We start from the raw sequence: 24,878 nt of genomic DNA, 5'->3' as shown, positions 1-24,878 counted from the left end.
TTAAAAAGCTTTCCCAAATTAAAACATTGAAAGGTAATGCAGAAGTAAACATGGGCATGTTTACCTGCAGTCAGTATTTAATTGATCGACATGTATTGATTTTTTATGGTAATTTTGAAAATTTAGCCTCAAATATTTTAATGCCCTCATATGCATGATTCTAAGACCTCTCAATGAAAAGTTAGTTGTTATTAGTTTATGAGGTCATTTATGCAATTTTGGTTATATCAGGGCTTTTTCGAGGAATCTTGTTGTCAGACGATCAAATAGCACATTATCCCACTTTGTCTGATTATATGATTGTATATGCTTTCAGGATTTTATTAACTGGTATCAAACACATTTGAAAAATATGAAAACAAATACATTTTGTCTCTGAGCTTTGTGACAGAGAAAATAGTTAGAGCCAGTAGCATCTCCCCTGGATTTTAGGAGAATGGTATTACCCTGCCTTTCTCTGAGAGATTGCCGGTTACCTTCTGTCAGTGAGCAACTGTCTCCCTGCAAAGCAGAAGCACGATTGCATCTCTTTTCTCTCTGTTCAAGGCAATCATTTTTTAAAAAGTGGAATTTCTTCAAAATGACTATGTACAAGAGCAAACGCAGAAACCAAAGATGTAAGTAAATTGTAAAGTTTTTTTAATGTTCTTACAGAGGAGGGAAGATAAATCTCGAGTTTCACTGAAAGCCATGCTTTACCCTGCTCTGGTTAAATAATACTGGGAAAGCAGGAACACTGTTCCACGCCAATTATCCCGCTGTATATGTATGCTAATTGCATGAAAGACCTTTAAAATAAAAAATACCTAGCTCACCTGTTACTATGGAAACCCTGAGTAAGTGATTGCTTTATAATATCAACAAAGAAATAGAAATCAAATATAAATTTAGCTAAGAACAGCTAAGGCTAGCTTTAGCTAAGGATAGCTGTAGCCTTTGACTTGCCAGGGTTGACATGCTTTCCCTTGTTGGACTCTAAGTGGTTCGCTTTAGGGAACCACCAATACCAGAACTTTAGGGGCAGTTCTTTTATTTTCCTTCACCATAACTTTCAGAAGAATTAACTAGTTTGCTTAAACCATAGAAACAGAAACCGGAGGGGAGGAAAACAAGCATGTGTCTCTCGTGTGTATTTAAGACACTACATCATTGAAAATTCACTGGCTTCTAAATGCTTGAATTTCCAGTCCAGCACTTGTTTGACTTTCTAAATTGCTATGGCATCAACCAGGGGAATTTCAGTATCAATATTGTCTCTTCCAGAACATTATGGAAGGGTGACTGAGGCAAGTGAAAATGAAGTGCTGTAAGTCATGAAGTATGTGTTACTATACAGAAATCTAGGAAGAGGCCAAGTTATAAATGGAGAGCATGTCTGAGGCTGCGAAAAAAGACATTCCTCTAAGAAAAATGCTGTGTAGGGACTGTGTGCTTTCAGGGAGAGAGCAGGAAGGGAGGAATATCAATTTGGAAGAAGGTAAGTTGGACTTTATTTGGACAGGATACGTTACTGTTCAGAGTTGAAGGGATATATACAGCTGTATCACTGACCTCAGTTTTTGGTCCTTAGAGTTTAATTTGTGTAGGTCTTCTCCAGTGTTTCTTGTCCAATAGAAATGGATGTGATGCATGTATAAAGCTTGCAGGACAGATCTGCAAGGCTGAAATATCAATCATCTGTGTCACATTCAATAAAATAAATTAACATAAATCTCATTCCTATAGCAGCACTGAAAGAAAATTATTTAGATACAAGCAGATTGTAATTGATCTAGTTGATTTTAACAGACTAATTTCTCCTAGTGTTACTATGTGAACCAGGAGCTCTTTTTATAGCCAGCTGTATTCTTACATTCTCTCCTGTTCAAGCCTGGTTATGGTTTTTAAAAAAAAATGTGACTGGTAGCCTAGTTGTTAGGTTTTTTGTTGTAGAGATATAGTCATTCATGAAAACTACACAAGGTGCTTTTAAGACTACCTTCTTCCCCTTTCCCCTCTACCCCTGCTGACCTCAAGGAAAATCTGTGATTTTTCTACAAGAGGAAAAAAAAAGCAACAAAAAACCCAACATAATCAAATTTTTAATTATGAAGGTGGCAATTGCAATGTTGGGGTTTTTTTTTGTTTTAAAACTGTCTCTAATTTTAAGATCCTAATCAATGAAATATCTCAATAGAACTGTCTCCACTATCTTAGATACCAATACTGTATACATGGGTGCTTCATTACTACCTCTTAGCTAATTAGCAGCTGCAACAGACAAACAAAATAATTTGAGTAATTTTGATATTGCTCCTGTTCATATCACTTAAAGGCTTTTTAAAGGATAGACTTCATCTAAGCAATTGTTTTCCTGAAATATAAAGGATAATTGTAGCAGCTCTGTTAAACTAGACAAGTACTATGTTTTCTGTCCGTTACATTTAGCACATGCTCTATTTCAAACATGAAGGCATTTTTGGTGGCCCTTAATAATATATTCAGTATATAATTTCCATTACATGTAGGATAAACCTTGGGGTTTATATCTCCTCACTACCTTTCAAGCACTTGAATATGTGGCATAAAACAAAAGTGATCTTTGTGGCTTTTTCTTATTCACTGAAGTTCTGCTTCTGGATTTAGTACACACTGAATGGTATTATAGGCACTGCTTTCCTAACCTATTTTTTTCCTTCAGTGTTTGAAGAAGGGTGCAAAGGCATTCTGTACTTAATTTAAAAGCACATCAGATTAGGAAGGAGGATATTTAAAATAGAGACATCATAACCTTTTTCTGACATAAAATATAAGGAAACCCCATTTCCAATTTCTGTCTCAGGTACAAAACTTTTGCTACAGGAGCAAAGGCAAAAAATTAGCTCTACTTACCTGTTTGTATGAATGGGACAAAGGTTTCCTATATTTTTTTTCAGCTGCAGCATCATATGTAAGTCTTCTAAGTTCAAAACTAACCTTAATGTTTCACTTTCATTGTACCTTTGGTTTTGGTTCTAGTCAAAGTGGCCCTCATATTAAGTGGTTAACGTATTTTATTTATTCTATATGTGGTTGTAACTAATGAGAATTAAAAATAACTATCACAGTAAATCGTGAAACTTGCATCAGTAAATAAAACAAAAAACAGATTAAGGTTATTTCTGTATGAGTGTTTGTGTGTACCTATCTACACATACACACACAGTCTCCATGCTTACATTTGTCTGCACATCCAGATTTATAGCGTGCTTTATTCTTACATCAGAATGTTATCTAGCTGATAGGCTTGATTCTCATTTCATTGCATGGACCTAATGACTGAATAAGGGGAAACCATTGTAACAAATGCAATCTTACCAACACTGAAAAAACAATAAATGTGTGATAAACCTTTCCTGAAATAAAAGGTTTAAACCTTAGACTGGCCTGCTTTGGGGCACAGCTGCTGAGGAGGATGGTCAGGACAAGGCTTGTGGTAGGCTGAAGCGTACCTGTGGGTCTTCTCCATGGAGAAGCAGTCATTCACGTCTTCTGGAAATGCCAAGCCTCTGAGCCTCTTCTCATGAAGTAAGTAGCAGGCATCCATTTTTACCTGAGGTCTTCCTTGTCGTGGCTATTCTATATGCTGACATGCTACGAAGAGCAATTTCTCAAAAGTATCATCCAGATCTTTTGAAGATTCTGTGTCTTTTAAAACCAATAGATCATTAGTTATATTTCAGGAGTCATTTTAAAAAGAGTAATGAGAGGGGAGACATCATGTCTCCTTTTATTCTGGTGATTCTCTCTTCTCACAGGAGACATGTCAAAATTTTACCTGTAATTGTCAAATGAATTATGGTTCTTTACCTTCAGTTGCCAATTTTGTTTGTCCGGTCCTAGATTTCCCTGCATGCAGAGTGTTGCAGAAAGTAGCATATGCATTTATTAAAGGGTTAAATAAGTTATAGTAACATAAAATAAAATTAATTCTTTTCAAAAGTTACAGAGATAGCTGCTGCAATGTAGAATGCATGTGGCTGCTACAAAAGATCATAATATTTTGGGCTTAAACTAGTTCTGTATTTAAAGATGTGCTGTCCACAGATGTCACCTGATATGTCTTTTTCAACTATTCTCATCTTGCTAAAGAAAGGATTTTGTGCGTATTGATAACATCTGATTAGAAATTCTGTGAAATTCCAGTTTAAAGGAGTATTTTGTCCTATCAGCATTATTTGATCTATTGCATTTCCTGCTGTATTTTCTTTTATTGATAAGGTCCTACTTGCCATCTTTTCATCATGGATCTGCTGTTGGCATCTTTGTCCTTTATATATGGCACAATGGCTTTCACCCTTAAAAAACAGAGTTGGCGTCTGTTGAGTCTTGTTATATTACAGTTTGATCAGCCCATGATCAATTCCATCTTCTTTTTGCCTCTTAGGGCAATAAAGAGTCTCCAGTATTGAGGATGCTGCTATTCAAAGAAAATAGCAGCCTTTAATAAAGTGTGTGCTAGGAGTTAAAGTGACTGGAAAACCAAATCTCATTCATTGGGGAAAACCAGTGTAGTTACTGACCCAGATACATATGAGAAAACTCTGTCTTTTTCCTTAAAACATTAGAGACCCAGACAACCAGAGAATATCTCTTCAACTTCTTCATGTATCTTAGAATAATCCCGAGATATTCCTATTGCTGCATACCTTTTGAGGAAGTAGAGTTCAGTGCAATTAAATTTATCAGTAATAAGGATGAGCAAGAAGACGCTCATGACCTGCAGGACTACAAATGTCATTGAATATTCACACCACACAGATAACATCTTTATACAAAAAAACTATAATTGCTACTGAGCAAGTCAGGAGCTTCTGAGGTAGAAGCACTTTTCTTATAGCTTTGAAGGGAATTCATTGTGACCTGAGAAAGTTGGCTTGTATGAAATTATTCATTTCCCAATATTACTAAACATTAAAACTCAAGACATAGTCCCTCAGTGAAGCATGTAGGATAAATAAGCTAGAATATTTTCTTTGACTCTTTTTCAAGTGTCTGTGTAGACTTCTGAAACAGAGATATTTTTTCTGCTTCTAGACTGTAAAAGTGAATCAAAAGTATTGAAAGATACTGTTTCAAGAAACATCTTTTGGAAGATTAGTAGTCTGACTAAACCCTACATGCACAACTTGAATGGTGCTTCCCACAGCACAGTGGGAGTCTGCCTGAGGAAGAAAAGTAGAATTTTTGTCCTTGTGGAGTAAATGCTGAGAGGAAATACTAAAAGTGGGACAGAAAGGTTAGGGAATCAAGAAGCTACAGACTGTCTTGAAAAGTTGAAATAAAGGAATAAATGGTGCAAGTACAGATTCAGAAGTGACTTTAAAAAAGTTATCTGAGAGCAGAAGTCAGTATACCTGAAATGAAAGTGGAGAACATAACAAAGAAATTCAGCCAGTCATTTCAGCTTCATGGAGGAGAAATTTAAGGGAAAAAAAGACACCTTAATAATACCTTTGGCTTCATTAAAAAGATTATGTTTTAATGTTGGTGGGGAGTTCTTTATTTGCATAAGTAAGATAGTAGATTAGTGGACAACATACAATAGTTCAACAAAAAGATAATTGGAAAGTTAGGGAGAACTCATAAAAATACATCAGCTATTGTTAAGGATCATAAAAAGGGAATTATTAAAAAAGATGATCATATGCAAATAGAGTAATTTGGATTATGTGATTTGAAGTCTATTAGGGGAATTAGCAAAGGAATGTATCACACCATTGAAAGTTTGTATTTAAAAGGCCATTGAAAACTAAGAAGATATCAGAAATTTAAGTGTAATACTGGTTTTCATGAACACATAGAATTCCAGTTCTAAGCCCTGCTCAGGCTGGCAGCAAATGCTTTTATGTTCATCAGTGACACAATTTATCATAAGTGAAACAGCACGTACTGTATGTTGGTTAGTTTTCTACAAGGAATCAAAATTTGCAAATTCTGGGACAGCACTCCAGTAAGGACCTGAGATCTGGGAAAACAAATAATAGTTTTAAAAAATGAAGTCCATTAAAATAACAATCAGCAACTTGAAGACATTCCTAGCCTAAAACAATCTATATAGAAAGAGAATTCTGGATTTTAAATTGTGCAAACAGAAGTCCAGTGGTTAGAACCTAAGGTTAGATGACTGCAGCCTAAGTTAAGATATACATTTTCTGAGTGTAATCAGTCATAATTTACTAAAAGTACTTGCAATTTCTCATCTCTGCCACTTAGGTTTTGAATACGGATTGCTCATCTATTTTGAAAGTTTCTTTTAAACATGTACTACGGATCTGATTACAAAGTATATATTCAAAACTTACAGTATATGTGCAAGTAGAAAAAAGTACTATTGTCATAAAACCTCTGAAATCTATAAAATGATGGAAATCTTGAAGGGACTCCAGCCTTTCTCTATTAAAATCTCTGTATGCCACTATAGCAATGCCATCTACTTGTCTACTCAGAAAAAGGAGAAAAATCCTCTAGGGGTTCAGAAAGTAAAGGGAAAATCTTCAGTTGCTTATTTTTGTATAAAGTATCAATATATTTTAAGAAAAAAGACTTTGGTGACTGCACATGTAAGTGGTACAAGACCTGATTTTAAGCAGATTTTGTTTTGTTTTGTTTTCATTGCCAACCTGATCTTTTTCTGTTGCCTTTCATGTACATTTTCTGTAGGAACAGAGCAATAGCTCTATCCTACCTCCAGTACAGGTGTTAACTTCAGACAAAGCCTGTTTCTCTGCCTCTTTCCATAATCCAATATATTGACGGGCTGAAATTCCAATTTTTCTGATATATTCAATCTTTTCCCAGTAGATCATGGAAAGATTTTAATCACAAAAATTAAACACACAAAATTAAAAAAGCAGACAACCTCTAATAAATGTTTCCATGACATCTCCCAGCTTTAACCAAGACCAAGCACAGTTTGTGCCACAGTTTGACTTCACTAGGAAAAAAATTGTAAAGTTTAGAAAACTACCTTTCAGGTCTCTCAAATGATTACCAAAAGTCTGGTAAACCATTACAGGGATATTTACTGGTTGAGCATCAGCCAAGACCCCAATGCTACCTGAAGTCCAGCATTTTATCAGCAGTTTCATCTTTGAGATTCTTTGACAGTAAAATCGAGAAACATTTCTGAAAGTCACTTTGGAAACATTCCCCCTCTTCCCTCCACACACGGCCCAGAAGGGACAGAGATCTCAGGTATATTAGACTGGCATCACAATGAAGACTGTGAGTGCATATGACCAATTCTGAGACTCCAGCTCGTATCTATGAAGCATTCAGCGTCACATTTTTAGTTTTGAAAGGCTCAATCTTTGGCCTTAAATTTATGTTTTCCTCTGTTCCACCTCATTTCTTCTGTTTTTTTCATTTGGTTTTTTGTTTTGTTTTGTTTTGTTCCCCCCCCCCCCAGTTATTTGTGTGTTAAACATTCTGAAAAATAGGCTGCATTGCCACTTTATGATGTGGATTATGGTTACAGATTTTTGTGTCCCTGTTTGAAACTAAGGTGATATTTCTTCCTCATTGTCCTTTGCAGAAGCCTGCAGTGATCTCTACAAACTATTCTGTTTTTTTCTTGAACTTCCCACAAAATACAGCCTGCCCAGGGCTGCTTTCCACAATAGATAGATAGATAGATAGGTAGATAGATAATGCATATTGTATCATAAGTCTTTTTTTTGACCCTGATGAGTTATAAATTGCCTTAGAAAATCATCCAACTGTAATTCTTTAAATAGAACACCCATTTTTGTCCAAATTGCTGATATCTGTCTTACTAATAGCTTCAAAGGCAATTCTATTGTTGATTTTGGTTCACCTCCAGGTCTGTCATAAAGCTGGGTCTAGGTGTGACCCTCTAGCCTGGTTTTACTGCTTGCGTTCAGATATTATTTCCTTAGGACTCACACTTAGGTTTTCACAGCTATTTGCAACAATTTGGTTTTGCTGTATTTTTATTGTGTTACTGCAGGACAATATATGCTATCAGGACAGAACTGAAACCTAATGCCAAAGAGTCTCAGCACTCAGGAGTCTTGCTTATTATTCTGAAAATAGTCTTTCCATTTTATTAGTTATTTTTTTTTGAAGGGAAGATTTTTTCCTAAACTTAAAGTCTGTAATTAAAAAATAAAATAAAATCAAGGAGAAAGTGGTAGGGTAAGGGAGGTACCTTCCTTCTTGCTCTCAGTGGCTGAACTGAAAGCCAAAGAAAATCTCAGCTATTTAGCACTAGTCATTTCTAAAATGGGATTCCTGTCCTGAGAAACAGAAACGTACATTATCATTATCATTACTTTTCTTATGCACTTAGTATTGATTTGATTGGCCTTCCCACTTTTCAGGATCTTCCTTCTTTCAGCATCCCACTTCTTATCTTCCATTTAACACAATAAAATATGTAACCTATGATGTGTCACATACTGTGTTGTGAATGACAGTGATCAGCTGGTGCAGATGCAACAAGTGGGAAAGAAAACTTGTTTTCAAGTAGATTTATTAGTGAGTAGCTAGAGGTACACAGTTAGTAGATAACATAAAGTTACCAGTGCCTTCTGTAGCAGTTTGAGAGTAATCGTGCACATGCAATGATTTGTAACTTTTTGTAAAATCTGGGATTAAAAGCTTTCTGAACATGTTTGCAGAAATTATTGTATATGTTACAGATATTTAAACTGAATTTTTACTAAATCTTGATTTTCACAGACAACCTGTTGTAAACACTCATGTTCAAAATGAGCCTACTTCAGTTCTTTTTGATCTCTGACTGAAAAAGAACATATTTTTCTGCTATTCACACACATTTTGCTTATACTTGACCAAAAATGCCTGGACAATAAATTATTTCTAGTCTACAGAGATATGAATCTTAGTATATATGCTTTTATGAAGTATCTTTTGTATGTGAGAATAATTACTTCAGTGATTAATTGAAAAATGTTTTCTACATTAACATTTTGATAACAATGTTAGCAAGATTTTGAGAGTAAACACAAAATCTTTTATATTTCCTTCTTCTAATAAGTTGGATTTATGTTTTAACCAGGGTCTTTTTAAAAATTAAAGGAGATTATCTCATGAAATGTAGGTTCTATTGGATGGACCTGCACATGAATGCTGCAGGAATTTCCACAGTGCAAATTTTTGTGTGGTCACCATTAAATCTGATTTCTTTCTTCATTTTTATAAAAATATATTAGCATGCATATTTACATCTTTCTTTTTTTACCTTTGCCTGAATATATCTGCACATTTTATATTAACTCAGCAAGTTTAGAAGGATTCAGTTTTCAAATATTTTATTAATCAAAAATGCCATTCATAATGTTGAAGAATATGCTTACATTTGAATCTAAAAGCTATTTCCATGGAATATATTGTACCTATTCAAACAAAAGAGATCTGCACTAGAATTATATATATATTATACTGTCTGGTCAGCTACTGTCCACAAATACTGTTAGCTTGAATAAGCAACCTACTTGAAGCAAGTAAGCTGTATACACAAAATTTTACTGTCAAAAAAGTTTTAAGGTATACAAACAGAAATTCAGATAAATGGAAAAAGAAAAAGAAGAAAAAGAAAAATCATGCGTATAATATGTAACCCAGGAATATGAGGAACAAGTATGTTGAAAATTCAAAATTTAAGTGAAGCGGCTGATGTATCTCATTCCCCTTATAACTTATTTCTGACTTATTTAATGCAGTTAAAAAACAAAGATATTCTGCACATAGTTAGGTTACATGTAAGTGATATACACTATCTATAACTGCCTGCAGAGTTTAGGACATGCATCAGAGAGCAGAAGGGAAAATTGTCCAGTGACAATTTACCAGCTAATCTCTGATGAAAGTCTGCTCTAGAAAGCAGGCTTTGAACAGCATTTTTTGCCTTTGAACATCTCCTCCAGGCATTCTTTTTGTTTTATTGATTACTAAACTTTTGGTCATGCAATCATGATCAAACTGAAGTCAATGGCAAAATTCACACTGACAGATATAGTGTTGAATCAAGGCTTTATTGCTTAGAAAGAGTGATAATTATTGTCCTGCACACTGTGTTAATAGAAAATGGCCATGTAACATGCCCCAGGAGACCTTCATTTAGGATTTAACTCACACTTGAAGGGGATGTCTTACAAGTGAATGCTTGCTTATTCTGTTTCTTCAGCTTCTTGGCTGGAGCATCTTTGAAACTTCCATGAAAATGTCCAGTTTACTACCATTTGATGTAGCAGTTTGCTGAGAAAAATTACTACAAACAGCTACTGTTACACACAAGCTACCACACAGTCTTTAAACATTGTTTTGGAGTTATAAGACTCTTAGATGTTGCACCAACGAAATGTACTTTAGCCTCCCAAAAAATGTCATTTTCCTACCTGTGACTTTTTAAAAAGTCCAGGATCTACTTTGTATGTAAGAGTTCTCCAGATTATTATTGTTCATATATGTACATATGAATACACACTAAGCTAGCATTTAAACTGATTTCTGAATTTATTTCTTTTCATGGCTTAGGTTAGGTAAGCACATGATGGTCCCATCCAACTCCATACTCAGGTTTTCCTCTGTGGAGGGTAGAGTTTAGGAATGAACAAAAGTGAGGACATCACTGGAGTTCTCCCCAACAGGAAATTGGCATGTTGTCAAGAAAGCAACTATGTCTTGTGCTCAAAAGCAGACCTGCATCCTTTCATTTAGGCCTTGTAAGTATCTTGTCATAGACAGCAGCAGAAGCCAAGTTGCATTTACCTAGTTGGCAGACAACTTGTTCCATTGCAAAAAATAATTACTGAAATAGTATATTATGAGATACAATATTTTAGGCAATCCTTCTTGGAAATTATGTAGTCAGGACTTAAGAATGTACTGTACAAAAAATGCTTTTTAAGAGGCATGAGTTGTTGTTTGGCATTAACTGAATCTTCAAATATCTGTCCCCCTGTTTGGTCTCTCTTCACCTAATAGAGAGAAAAATTTGGCAAGTCAATTTTGTATGTATGCCTTTTATCAGACAGGCATTGAGAAATAGCAGAAAAGTGTGTGTATTTTTATTCTCTCAGTTCTGAAAAGCCACTAGCCAAATCAGTAAAAAATAAATTTTGTAAAGGAAAAAGAAATGGGGATTGGTGGTGGTTAATAACCACATATTGGGCTCTGCTTCAAGCAAATGCAAATTAAGCAGCCAATTTATAAACCCTGCCATAAAGTGTTTTTTTTAAGGGAAGCTGTAACCCATTTGGAGTACACTCATACTGCTCACTGTTATATTATAAATTTTCTAAACATAATTTATTCAGAAACATTAGCACTTTAATGTAATTTAACACTTCGTGTGACAGTGTATGAACGTGGTGCTGTGGCCTCTAGAAAATATGAGATAAGGACAAAACGGTTTATGACAGAGTTCGTGCCTGTTTTGAAGTACAAAGGATTTAATACCATCCTATCAAGATGAAGATTAAAAAAAGAGTATTTAGTGGTCTTTTGATGGATATGTAAAAGTCAAATGGTGCTAGTGATCTTTCCACTTAATGCTGTCATGAAAGACTCAGTATGATATATTGAAGGATTTGTCCAGTGATGAAAAGTTCTAGAAATCAGAGAAATTCTTGTGCTGTCCTTACCTACGTGTTAAAAATAACACCAGCAATAATAAAGATCATTGAAATGTTCTATAGAGAGGCTCAAAATTGTGGGCTATATTAATAGAATATTGTCCAAGGCTGTGATTTCTGGGCTTGAATCTAAACTCTTAATAATCAAAGGTAATAGTAGAACAAGCTGATTATAGATCAGCCTCAGAACCAGAGGAAGCCTTGTCCCAGCTCACTTCCCACAAACTGCATCATACAAACTTTTTTATAACTCCAGTAAGATACAGGGCACATCTCTCAAATGTGTTTTTATTTTACCCTCTTAGTAACAATCTGTTTTTATTTATGCTACAAAGCAACTATTTGTCACTTATTTCTTAAAAACTATTCTGTATAATAAAATGTGGTTTGATCTTTTATGCATTGATTTGCATTTCTTGTTATGTGTCTTACAATAACTAAGTCAGGTACAGGGAAAAAAAGAAGAGAGGAGATGGAACTCAGTTCCAATCTGCATTGAAAACATTATGCTGTTGTGGCCACAAACTTGCATTTTGAGACGTAAGTGTTCCACTCTTGGCTGTGAAAATAAAGTTGAATCCAGCCTTGGGAAAGGATCCCTGCTTTTTCCTTGGAAGGATATTACACTCTTTCAGCTAGATCAATGTCCTCAATGAGAGCATCTGGGGGTAATCTGCTCAGTGTCTTCTTTTTTTCTCTTTATGTTGTAAAAAACTTTTCACAAAACTGGAACAGCACAAATTGACTTCATGAAAGATTATAAATCTACATTACTTCTGCTATGTTCCTCTTCAGCCCACAGCTCTACCTACAAGGACCAGGAATTCACCATCTGAAATATAGTTGAAAGAGCTGTAAACTCATCAGGCTGCAATGAACCCAGAAATACTAAAGATCGCTATATTTTCTATATATCTTTCATAAATTTTAATTAATTTTCTCAGTGAAATGATTTCAAAGCCACTTCAGCAGTTCACATGATATTTATAAGGTCTAAGAAAGTTGTACTTTGAAGGGATTCATTAATTATGGAGCATAACTTCATCATTTTTTTCTGATGTGCAATAAACCCATTTTTTATCATGCACTTAATTTTATGGCATTTCAGGCTGCTACATAGTCCTAAATAGCGTGTGTCTAATTTATGCTCCCTGATTTCATCAACACACATGAGATACTCCTCCTGGCACCTTTCTTTCATTATCGGTGCAACAATATTGTTCAGGTGCGGTACATAACAAGCATTACTTTTTCTCCTTGACACACAATTCATTGCTTTATCTTGTGATGTATAACTGCTGGCAAGGTCCTTAAATAAAAAGTGAGACTGCAGTTCCATGACAAAAGACCACCGAGAATACATGTAGGTCACGCCTGTTTCATTTCCACAGCTGTATAAATTTGATTTGCCACAAAACTGGTTAATTATTTTGATCATTGAATCAGTCCAGTCAGGAAAGTAGGGAGTATTAAATAAGGACATTGATAAGCTTGGGATGTGCATGTATGAAAAAGTAATTAGCTTGATGCATTTTTTAATCAAAACTGAATGCATGTGTTTTTCGCCAGATGTTACTTCTGCTCATGCACAGAAGAAATACGCATCTTCAAAAATTTTAATCTTAAACTCCTTTAAGAAATGTAATTTTGGTGTCTACCATGATCCTGAAAAGTGCTGCTATTAAGTTTGTCACTGAAATGCAAGTGTGAGTCCCCTGGATTTAGGAATGCAAATATCTGGCAGATCTTAAAAGTGTCAGGCCCTGAATGTATATGGTGAAGTCCATGAGTGTCAGCAAAGTTCATGTGCTAAACTTGTCAGCCAAAAAAGCAAAAGGCTAATCTGGATTATAAATAGCCCATGAAATATATCTTAATCCTTCTCTGCTTGTAAAAATGGTCATAGGTAATATTCTTCATATTTTTAATTTTTTAAGTATAAAATCACTGCAGCTTATTGGGGATATACCCTGAGATCCATATATAGTGCTTAGTGTTAAATTGGCTGTTCAACAAACAGGCATCTCCAAGGTTAGATGAAAATGAAGTTTGAGAATAACCACTGCAGATTACTAAAAAATTTGGTCCCAGACTTCAAAAAAATTGTATGAAATTGTAGGGTGGTTTTTGTTTGGTTTTTTTTTAAGCAAAACGCATGCTTTATGTCAATATGAAATAAGATCCGAAATGTTCTTTTTATTGTATACATCTTCAAATAAATGAAGTTATATATAGCAATATATATCCATGTTTTGTGGCTTATTATCCAGTTTATGGCATTTCTAGTTACACTGTCTGGTACAAAATCCTGTGAATATATTAATCTCTCTGTATCAGAACTAAGCTAATTGCTAGCTGGGGCTTAAGAAGATAATGCCTTTGTGGCAGATATGTGCTGACAGTATTTATCATCAGAATGCCTGTACAAGGTGTTTATCATGGGCCATGTGGTTCCAGGGGTTTGGTTTTCTTTTTCCTTGTTTTAAAATTGGATTAGAACAAGTTCAAGAAAAAAAATTACAGATATTTGCTTTTATGGTGTTCTTTGCAAATGCCAACACTGAAGAAAGGTACTGGAACAGTACTATTCTAAAAGTGACTTACGAGTTTGGAAAACACTGTATATATTTAGTATGTAAGCATAACAAGAGTATATTATTCAGAAAAAAAGATTCTTTCAGTGTCTGCCTTTTTTAAACTAAACTCGGTAGCAGCAACAGCAACAGCTTTGTGTAATACAATGGCTAAAAGGCTGAGTTCTGCCTACATTACAACTTCTGCCATCACTACAACTAGTTTTGCATTAACCTGAATACCTAGTCATTTTATTTTAAAGTTGTAGTAATAAATTATATTTTAGATCCTTTAAACTTGATATATATACTATGCCAATAATTGCTCCTTTTAATGGGGAGGACTTGAATACGCAAGCAATAATTGTTACAGAAGAGAACTCACTAGTCAAAGGCTTTTACATGGACAATCTTGACAGTCCAAGTTGGTTGGCTCCTTCTTTCCTGAGAGAAACTTTTTCTGACAATATGCACAAAATTGTCCAATTCCATAGCTATGGGCAGGAATTCAGGGATGCAGAGATTAAAAAACAGGTTAAGACAAAACAAGTGGCATGAGGGACTTTCTACAAGGGCATTTACTGATAGGACAAGTGGGAATGGCTTTAAACTGAAAGAAGGTAGACTTAGATTGGATATTAGGAAAAAATTCTTCACTATCAGAGTGGCAAGACATTGGAACAGGTTGCCCAGAGAAGTTGTGGATGCCCCATCCATGGCAGTGTTCAAGGCCAGGTTGGCCTTGAACAACCTGGTCTAGTGAAAGGTGTCCCTGCCTGTGGCAGGGGACTTGGAATTAGATGATCTTTAAGGTCCCTTCCAACCCAAACCATTCTATGATTCTATGATTCTATGATTCTATTAATAAGACACCTGTTTTTAAATTTATATTGCTAAAATCAATTGATTCCATTTGCATTTTTTTAAAAAAGTAGATAATCTCTTTACTGAGGAGGATCACATCCTCTTTCCCTCTTTTAGAGGAGGCCATGTCTATGAGTTTGCATTTGCTATGCCCTTTTTCTTGTTTCATATTTCTCCTTCTACTTTAATTCTGATTCAGTATCACTTTGTATGGTAAACAGACAAAAGAATTACTATCCTCTCAGTCAAGGTTGTATCAACATTACAACCATGTTACAGCTTATCTAAGGTACTTTAAGTGTATCTGGGAATCCGCTGTCCTCTGTAGATCAGTTGTGCTCTCTTTCATTAAGTAGCCCCAGGAAGACCGATTAGCTCAGGCCTTTCCTTGTTTCCTTCCAAAACCTCTTTTTTTTGGTTCAGTGATGTTACTTGTATCTTAAATCTTTTAAAACTAATTTCCTGAAAAACGTAGTCAGAGCACTTATTTATTCCAAATTTACATATTTTGCTGGTGATCTTAACGGTGAGACATGAAGGTAAGCGTTCAGTCTGATGAACCTATTTTTAGAGAGACAAGAGACATGATTTTCCTATGTCATCTTAACTTTATTTTTCTTTATATTGAACAGGAATCAGAGATGTATATACATTTTCTACATTCATAGATAGTGAAATGTGCACAAAAGTAGGTACTAAACATGAGAAAATTAATTATCATATAAAGATTTTTCAAGCAAAATTGGGAAAAAAATACAAACCAGGTCCAGAAAACAATTTAAATGTTATAATTGTTATGTACAAAGTAAAATATGCGATTATTGGATGTATTTATGCAACTATTTTGAAATTTTAGTATCTTCAGTAGTAACATTGTCAAGATTACTGTAAGTAATTATTCATTTACTGCCAGAAAATTACAAGGCAATTTATAATCTGTGACATTTCCCTTATGAGAACATAAGTCATGTTTGATTTTTACATGTCAGTGGCTTTGTCTTGCAGGATAGTAAAAGGAGGTCAGCTAGCAAATGTGCTAAGTCATAGTACAAGGGGCATCCACGCAGTCAGGAGGAACACGACCAGAGCTCAGCCTCAATGCAGTATAAGTGGGACTGACAGGACTGGGTGCAGTGTCAAAGAGTGAAAAAAGCGACATTTAGATAAAAATGACACTGGTCAAGTACACTGTATTACTGATCACTAAGCTCAGACCTGCAAAATCCACACTTTGACACTTGCTGACAAGTAAAAACATGTTTTTCTTATCTATGTTTTTGAGGATTTTTTGTAGGAGTTGGCAAGAGAAACATGAGATTGTGTTGGCTGTTCATAGCTCCTCTACTTGAGCAGTTGGATACAGCTCAAGAATAAAAATATTTATATTTATTCCTTTCTTCATTCTTGTGGTGGTTCTCATCCTCTGTGATTGTATACTGATCCTTCTTGTTTGCTGTTATGGAACTCCTAGAGCATATGTGATAACTCACTGTATTTCTATTTCTTCCTGATACATCACTTACCTCCACTGCTGAGGTGGTAGGTATAATTACTCTTACTTTGTGATTTAGCATAATATTCACAAATTGCTTAGTTGAAGACCACAGATATGCAAAGCAAATAAAGACCATTTGTATGTTCATGAAGCATGATGTTTTAGATGATGTAAGACTAGGTAAATGTGGACTTTTGAGCAAAGTTTGTAGGATATTTTTCATTATTATCTAGTGCATATAGTAGAGTAGAAGAGTTTGAACTTCAACTGCCTCTGCCTCTTGACTGCCTCTGTGTCTTCGCACCACCATGACAGCTTTTAGATCTTGTTACCAAAATATGGTGGGTGTTTTTCCTCTTTCTTAACAGTTAAAGTGACAATATTCTAAACTCTATGTCAGTTTTACAACCCTACACACAGTCATCCCTTAGTTGATTACTGTTTCTTAAAACAGAAGTATTAGCACAAGAACAAATGTCTAAACTTGACGAAACCAAGCAACAGCAAAACTCTCTTAGCTAAATTTCAATTTCACAGGTTCAAGCATTGTGGATATTAGGAATAAATGAAGAACCAGTTCCCTTCTTTTGAACTAATTCTGTTTCTAATATAACTAAATGACATGCTCCACTGCCCACACTTCCTATGCCAAATGGATTTTTCCTTCAGCTTTTACAGTATTAATATCTGTGATTTCTCAAATGCAGACCTGCAATTTGGGATTTTTATTACTTTCAGTGTGCTATTTAGGAAGACTCTGTTCTTTCCTTTGGTCACCACGCTAACAATTATTATCTAAGGTTATACATAAACTAAAATATGTTCATGATGGAACTTAGAGACCAGTGATATTAACATGAGGAAAATAATTACTGTCAGCAACAGACTGCTCATGATTAGAAGGGAAAATGTAAGCCAACAGTTCCTTACCTTTCTTTTTTAATCTCCTGTTCTCAAGACCTTCTGTTTATTATCTTGTTTCTGGTTTTTTTTATTTTCAAACTGGCAGGAAGATACATATACATCATATGTTAAGAGTCCTGATATCCAGATAAAGACCAGCATTTAACTGCAGTGAGCTTTTCTTCAGAACCTTGCCAGAAGAAAGATGACAAATTCTTACTTTGGGTCCTAGTTAAAATGGCAGAGAGTGTAAAATGCTGTCTCAATTATATCTACATGAAAATTTTAAATAAACTGTGTAAGAAGATAGGATCCTCATTGTTATTTATTAAGGTCCTAATCCCAGTTGCCATTTTATTTCCAAACTGTTCACACATTTGACTTTTTTTCTGAAATCTATTCTTGGTTCAATCATAAAAAAAAAATTCAAGTAAAAGCAATAATCCGTTTCCTCTCAGTGGAGTTAGAGCTGAAAGAGAACCTAGTCTCTGTCTCTTTTACTGTGGGAGAACCTAAATCCAAAATCACAAAATAGATTAATACAGTCAAGTGCTCAGACGTAGTTGTAGGAATAAAATCGTATGTCACCTTTCACATATCCCAGAGAACTGAAGGTAAGTGCTGTGAGGTTCAGAAATGGACACTAGAAGCAGCTACACAGAAGCCCTTCTTCCTCCCAGCATAGACTGGAAGATGAGCTAAAACAGCACCATTGGCTAGTCAGCTTTCTTCCCTATGCAGGGTTTGGATTATCTAGCTGCTACATGGTGGCACAGGCTCACTGCAGACATACCCCAGGGACAAAAGCCACCTTGAATTTTTCACAAAGCTATGTTGCCTGTACCTGTGCTATGTTATAGTGATGGGCATGGTGATCAATTTTGTTTGTCACATTCAAATTTTCAATTTCATATGAAGCCACAAAGAAGAGAATGAAGGAAAAATTAGAATGGTGGTTTGTGGGTTTAGGGGTTTTTATTGTTTTTTAATGGCTCAACAATTTGACTTTAGACTAATTAGTTTGGAGACGTGCTTACTTAACATATTAAATTATAGGTTTTAGGGGTTTGTTGCTCAGTGCGTGAAGCTACTGGAGCAAAAAGAAACTGTGGCACTACCAAAAGTATTTTTAATTTTGACAAAGTTACAGCCTACTAGTAGAGAGATAGCTCTAATGTTTTAATTTAAAACAGCTTACTGTTTCATTTCCTGGTTTTGGATTGTTCAAGTGTGACCATTTCAGTAAAGGGAAGCTGCTGCTGTTGTTGATTTGTGAGAAAAATACTGGTTTTGCTACTGAACCATTTCATGCAGTGACAACTTCAATAAGTGAGTATTTCAAATAGCATTGGAGAAACCTGTATGAAATGTTCCTGGGTTTGTGGACATACCAACACTTCCCCAGTGTGTTATGCCCCTCTGTAACATGGCATGATACTGATGAGTGCAGCGGACATCATGCAGTGTGGGTGAGCCCAGGGGGACACGTGACAGCTCCTGGATGTAGCTGCTGGAGGTCCGCGTGGCTCAAGTGTTTGCATGTCAAAATGGGTGTGGCTATGAAAGGCGGAGTCCTGTGCACACCAAGGAGGCAACATGTATTTCAATGTGGCACAATAAATGTGAAGTCTCATGGCTCAGTACAACCTTGCTTATGACAGTCTTGGATCCAGAGTGGGGTTTTTTTCTGTTTGGTGGTTTCTGGGTTTTTTGTTTGTTTGTTTAATACTGGTGCGCAAATTGATACCTAGATTAATGACTGAAAAATCTTTTTCCAAAATGCAGTCTTTTGGCTATGCTGCCCACTGCTTAGCAGTGCTGTGTCTTCCCCATTGCCTGTTTGAGAGAAGGGCAGGCCTTTAGTTTCCTACCTCTGTTCACAGTACAGGGATTTAGCACAGCAAGTTTCTTGTATGCTCTTTATTGCTGGATAAAATAGTAGCCATTGAAATACTTTATTGAGTAAGTAAGCATAAATATACTTAGTAAACAGTAGAATAAAATATTTTAATTTTTTATTAAAAAAACCCCAACCACCATACTGTATATTCAACTTAAATTAAACTTGAAAAATCGATGTATTTTCAGGGACGCATAAATGTACTTTGTATTTGACCTTCGTATAGATTTCTTTCATTGCTGGCATTCCTATTGAAGTGACTACATGAGCAAAAGACTTGTGATTCATTTCTCCCCCAATATCATCTTATATCAGAATAAATGTTCATACTTAACTTTTAGTAGAACCAGCAAAAGCAAAACCTAGTGAGAGCTCCCATACTATTCTGCAGGTACTAAATTCTGTTAAAATGCAAAATTTTGCTGCAGATTTAAAATTTAAAATATTAATATTTAAGATATATTGATACATTAAGTATATTTACACCTCTAACATGATAGCTTTTCCAGTGTTTTATATTTTTTGTACACTGATTGGGTTTTTTTACTTTTTCTCTCAATTTAAACAAAATTCAATGAAATTCAATGAAATTGAATTCTGCTAAAGATATGATATCTAGAACATTTCCTAGATTAGAAAAACTTCAAACTTGATGATATGCAGATGCTCCAACAGTTAGCTTTCAATAACGCATGAAAAATATGTTTAGGTATTTGCAGATGCAAGATTACATGCATGCACCATAAAACTTCATCATACTCCTCTGTGAAAATCATGATCTCTGTTTTGCCCTTAGAGTCCTAGGGGATGTCTGTGCCATGCTACATAATTTCTGCATCCACATTGCTGTAACACGCTGCCACACATGGCAGAAAATTTTTCACAGGCAACCCACAGATTCATATGTGAACTGCCTGTGAAGCAGAGGTATGGAGAAGGGCAGAAGTAAAGCAGGATGTACCCAGTTTGTGAACATTATGCAATCTGAGTGGAATATTTGTATTCTTAATGGGCTGGTCTTAATTCACTTGCCTTCCTGTTCCCCCCCTACTATACAACAGGCTGTATACCTCTCTGACAGCTGAAGTCTATGTCAATGACAGTATTAATCCCTGTCGCGCCTGACCTCGCTTGTTGTTCTGCCATGCCACCAATATCATTTGAGTTTTGGCTGGCATCCTAGCAGAAAACAAATATGTGCTGTGCAACATCCATCATGACCATCTTCGTCAGCGTGTGTCACCAGGGGTAGCGTATCCTGAAGAACCTGTTGAACACAGAAGTGAACCACTGTTACCTGCAAGTGGATTTTGTTTTCCTTTGCGGATAGTCCTTCATACTCAACTGTATTACTCACCTTCCCAAAACTGCAACACATATCAGAGAAAAAAACCCACACAATTTTTAATTTAGAGAATACAGCCAGACATTAATTATTATACGTAATAACATGTGGGCGTATTTATTTTGCACATAGACTTTCAACATCTGAGCAGAATTAGGGGAGCTGTGATCTCACAAGTGCTGTAGGTATGAGCAGTGTTCGTTTAGGAGAGGTGTCAAATATTATGAGGATGTAAGTAAAACAAAGTAATTATAAACTTATTATGAGGTTGTAAGCAAAACAAAGTAGTATCAAGCATTATGGCAAAGGATTGTAAGGCTGAGGTTACAGCAGAGTGAAGGTATGCAAAGCTATCTGTAGGCTGTTGGGCCAGTGTATATCCACCTAACATAAATATTTTTAGGGTTTAATTGTATCTCTGGCTCTGCTTTCAAGAAAAAATATGTCATGATGTTAACAGCAGTGTCTGATAAGGAGCTGAATATTAGGAAGTGAAAGATTAGAAAACAGTGTTCTGAAGAAGTGTTGAACCACATTCATTTTTTACTCAGAAGAATCATTCCACCCAGTTTTTTTCTCTGACCATTGCTATTTGCTGCAATGTAAGATTTAGGGATCCTCTTTTAGACTTAACGTGAATTAAAATAACAATACTAAGGCTTTAAAAAATCTGCCTGCTTCTTTCCTTGTACTCCCTTCCTCATTTTAAATGACAGGCATGAGATTAGTGGTTTATGCAGTATGTCCAGAAGATTAATGTTTCCAGGTGATCTTAGAGAGCTGTTTCATTTGATCAGCTACTGGAATTTCACATTGCAGTAGGGGAAAAAAATATTGAAAAGAAAGAATCTAACAGTTCTAAAAGCTGCTGAGGTTTAAGATAGATCTACAGCACCAGTCTTCCCTTAGCAATAACAATAGATAACAATTTCTGAGACTAAGGAATGTTTTGTTTGCTATATCAAAGCAATTGACTCCAGTGTCCATAATAATTTAACTCCAGATTCAGAAATTCAATATTCTATTCCTTCTATTATATTCCTTCTAAATCTTCTATTTTCAGAAATTGCAAAACTTAACAAAAATTGTTCCAGTTGAAAATACATGCTTCTATAGTGAATATTTTCACACAAAAGTACACATGTACAAATACATGAGGGAAAAACAAAATGCAGAAACCTTAGGTAGGGGTTGGTAACCTGGGTGAAAATTTTAATCTTGGGGGGTGCAATGGGGGTTGTGTCTGTTTAACTTCATGACCAAGTTGCAGAAGAAACACTATGGCTTCCAATGAGACTTAATACAAAAATAAGGATTCTGTACTCCTTACAGGAATCTGACATAAGCCCCAAAAGCCTATGTGGAAGAGAATGTCCAATGGATGTCTATTGTCTTGTCTAGCTCTAAATATTTCTTATGCCAGCCACAGTAGAGGGTAGTTTCTGAAGCCTTTTTTACAAACATTTGTGCTATGTGTTTATGTGTGGTTTGCTCAAAATAATCATATTCTGAAGAAATAAATTGGAAACATCATGGTTCCACAGATATCTGGGGAAAAGAATTAGCTCACAGTGGAGGAGTTCTTGGTTTCTTTAAGTCTCTGAGCCAGAATGACATATTTTCTTAGTGGGGAGTAGAGATCTACTTTTTGTATGGCAAGATAATGTAGACAGAAAATGTTACTGGGAAGCTTAGAAGAATGTGTATCCACCTAACATAAGATGATGAACAATTTGAGAGCTTCACCAGCACTGTATATTAATATGCATAGTAATTTATACTTCTTTAAAATTAAACTGGAATCTGTCAGATGGTCTTTTTGTTAGTACCTTTGATATTCAAACTTGATTTAATGAATTTCAAAATAATTACTTTATTTCCTAATATGACTTTTAGTAACCTATTACAGTGCTTCCTGTTATTGATTCATGATATATGCAAATTAATGTCATTAATAATATGTAGTACACCTTAAACCACTTGTGAAAGAAACTCTGAAGCACCATATAATACACCTGCATGCAAGACCAGATGTAAATCTACAGGAGTAAACAGCAAATATCCAATAAATTGCAAGGAGAAGGATGAGGTTTTATGCCTAGAGAAAGGGTTTATGATATGACTTCTATGATTTTTGGTTATTACTGACGGGCAAAATGATTAGTGATTGAAAAAGGTTTTGAGGGGATGAAGGGTGGGGGGACTGTAAGGCAAAACCTGAGCTCCCTTCTCATTCAGAAACGTATTTTCTTTATTAAAAAAAATACACCAATGTGATATATTAGTAAGAATAACAGAGTAATCAGACATTTATGTAGTTAGCAAGGTTTTCTGAAGTTGTAGTGACTTCCAGTTCCAGTTAGTACCAGTTACATACTAACAAAATCAGTATAGGAGGAAAGATAAAACATCATACTTTAAGATTTAAAGTAATCCTAAACTACTTAGAATTTTAAGAGGAGAATCATGCTGAGATGATAAGAGAATGGAGGGAAAATTATCTTGTTTCTAACTAGTCTAAGTTTCTTGCATCTCCCTCCAAAGCATCCAGGGCAGCTGGAGGCAGAAAACTACGTTGTACAAACCATCAGTCTGACAAGTTATTGCATTTTCTCTATTCCCATCAACTATTTTTATATTTTCCTTGCAGAAACACCAAAGAAACCTGAATAAAACAACTCTGCATATTGTTCATTTAGAAGCTTGTCAGTATTTCCCGTTATTAAATGTCCTGCTTTTGTAATATGCTTCTATGCTGTTGTAGTTTGGTTGTCAAATTGGATTCACTGGGGAACTTCATACACTGGCAATGAAAGAGAGTTATTATTACATGTCTAAAACCTAAGCATTGCTAATACAGAAATGTTGGATTTGGCATATCATTTTTCTGTAAATCACCTCCACAATAATGTTTTCCCCTGTATGCCAAATTTCAGTGGAATTATCTCCACTTCTTCCATCATTTTATTCAACCCAAACCTGACCTGTTAATAAAATAGTACAATTTCGGTTGGTATGTTTTACAGTGGTTGTGTTTCAAAGGCAAAACTTTCCAGAACCATAATATCTGATATATTGGATATAAGGAAAAAAATATTTACAATGAGTGTGGTGATTCATTTCACCTGGTTGCCCAGAGAAGTTGTGGCTGATCCATCTGTGAAAGTGTTCACAATCAGGCTGGACAGGGCTCTGAGCAACCTGGTTTAGTGGAAGGTGTCTCTGTCCATGGCAGGGGGTTGGAACTACATGATCTTTAAGGTCCCTTCCAACCCAAACCATTCTGTGATTCTATGATTCCATAATTTGGGACACAAATATAAGACTTGTGCTATGCAATTCCAAAAGTGTATTTGGAGCTTGAAAAGAACATCTTCTATAGATCCCCTAATCCAGACAAACCTGGAAAATGAAGATCATTGTCAGAAAGACAGTATATAGTCATGGACAGAAAGAGGGTATACAGAAAGAAGAATTTACCAGCTGGAAGTAGTTTAGATCAGTTGTCTGGGGCAGTGGGCTTGTTGAAGTGAGATGGGGTCAAGATGAAAGCTTAGATCACTGTGAAAAGAAGAACAGGGAAGAATAGGAACAGACAAAGAATAAGGATGAAATCAGGCATATTTTGAAGGGGAATAGTAGTGGGAAATGGTGGAAGTGCAGTTGGGGCTGCAGAGGTCCATTCCTGTCCTTCCTGACAGCTTCCTGTGGCCTGTGGACGTCATTTTTCAAGACTTGGTGAAATCCACAGCATGATTCCTCTCTGATCTGTTGTCAGCCTGGATGAAAGCCTCTAGCTTGTGGGAATATCCTGAAGGTCAGACTTACTCTTGAAGGTTTTTGACAGCAAAGTTCAGGATATTAAAAACGTACTTACCACTCACTGATGACTGTTTTGCCAAAAACCCCAGGGGCAGAAGCAGCTACAGTAGCCAACCTTTCAAAGAAACACACTTTGCCCTCCCGCCTAACAGCACCTTGAAGGTGCACATCCACATCTTCTTCCCCACACTGTCCCCTGCTGACTCTGCCCCGTGCTTCTGGGGTGGCTGGGTGCTCCTGCCCAAACCAACGTGCAGAATAATATGTGCATTGAAAAGCAAATCTGTGGGAAATATTCTGCTTATGCCACCTGTAAAGACTTGGGAACATTCAT

At 35.7% G+C, this 24,878-nt stretch overlaps 1 protein-coding gene across 13 annotated transcripts in view; it reads left to right on the top strand.

Moving 5' to 3' along the window:
- The window catches only part of RALYL (RALY RNA binding protein like), a 377,671-nt gene that overhangs the window by 269,288 nt on the left and 83,505 nt on the right, over positions 1 to 24,878 (top strand). For 2 of the 13 annotated variants that reach the window (XM_030491166.1, XM_030491160.1), the window contains exon 1: positions 488 to 617. The exons of the other annotated variants lie outside the window; for them this stretch is intronic. In XM_030491166.1, the coding sequence (XP_030347026.1) occupies positions 581 to 617 (37 nt within the window). In that variant the 5' untranslated portion in view covers positions 488 to 580. Of the gene's footprint in view, positions 1 to 487; positions 618 to 24,878 lie in introns of those variants that run through there. 13 annotated transcript variants of the gene reach the window in all.

The sequence above is a fragment of the Strigops habroptila genome, chromosome 1 (assembly GCF_004027225.2).
Source record: "Strigops habroptila isolate Jane chromosome 1, bStrHab1.2.pri, whole genome shotgun sequence".
Lineage (NCBI taxonomy): Eukaryota > Metazoa > Chordata > Aves > Psittaciformes > Psittacidae > Strigops > Strigops habroptila.
The sequence above is the reverse complement of the archived record's forward strand: the minus strand, read 5'-3'. Positions and strand labels throughout refer to the sequence as shown.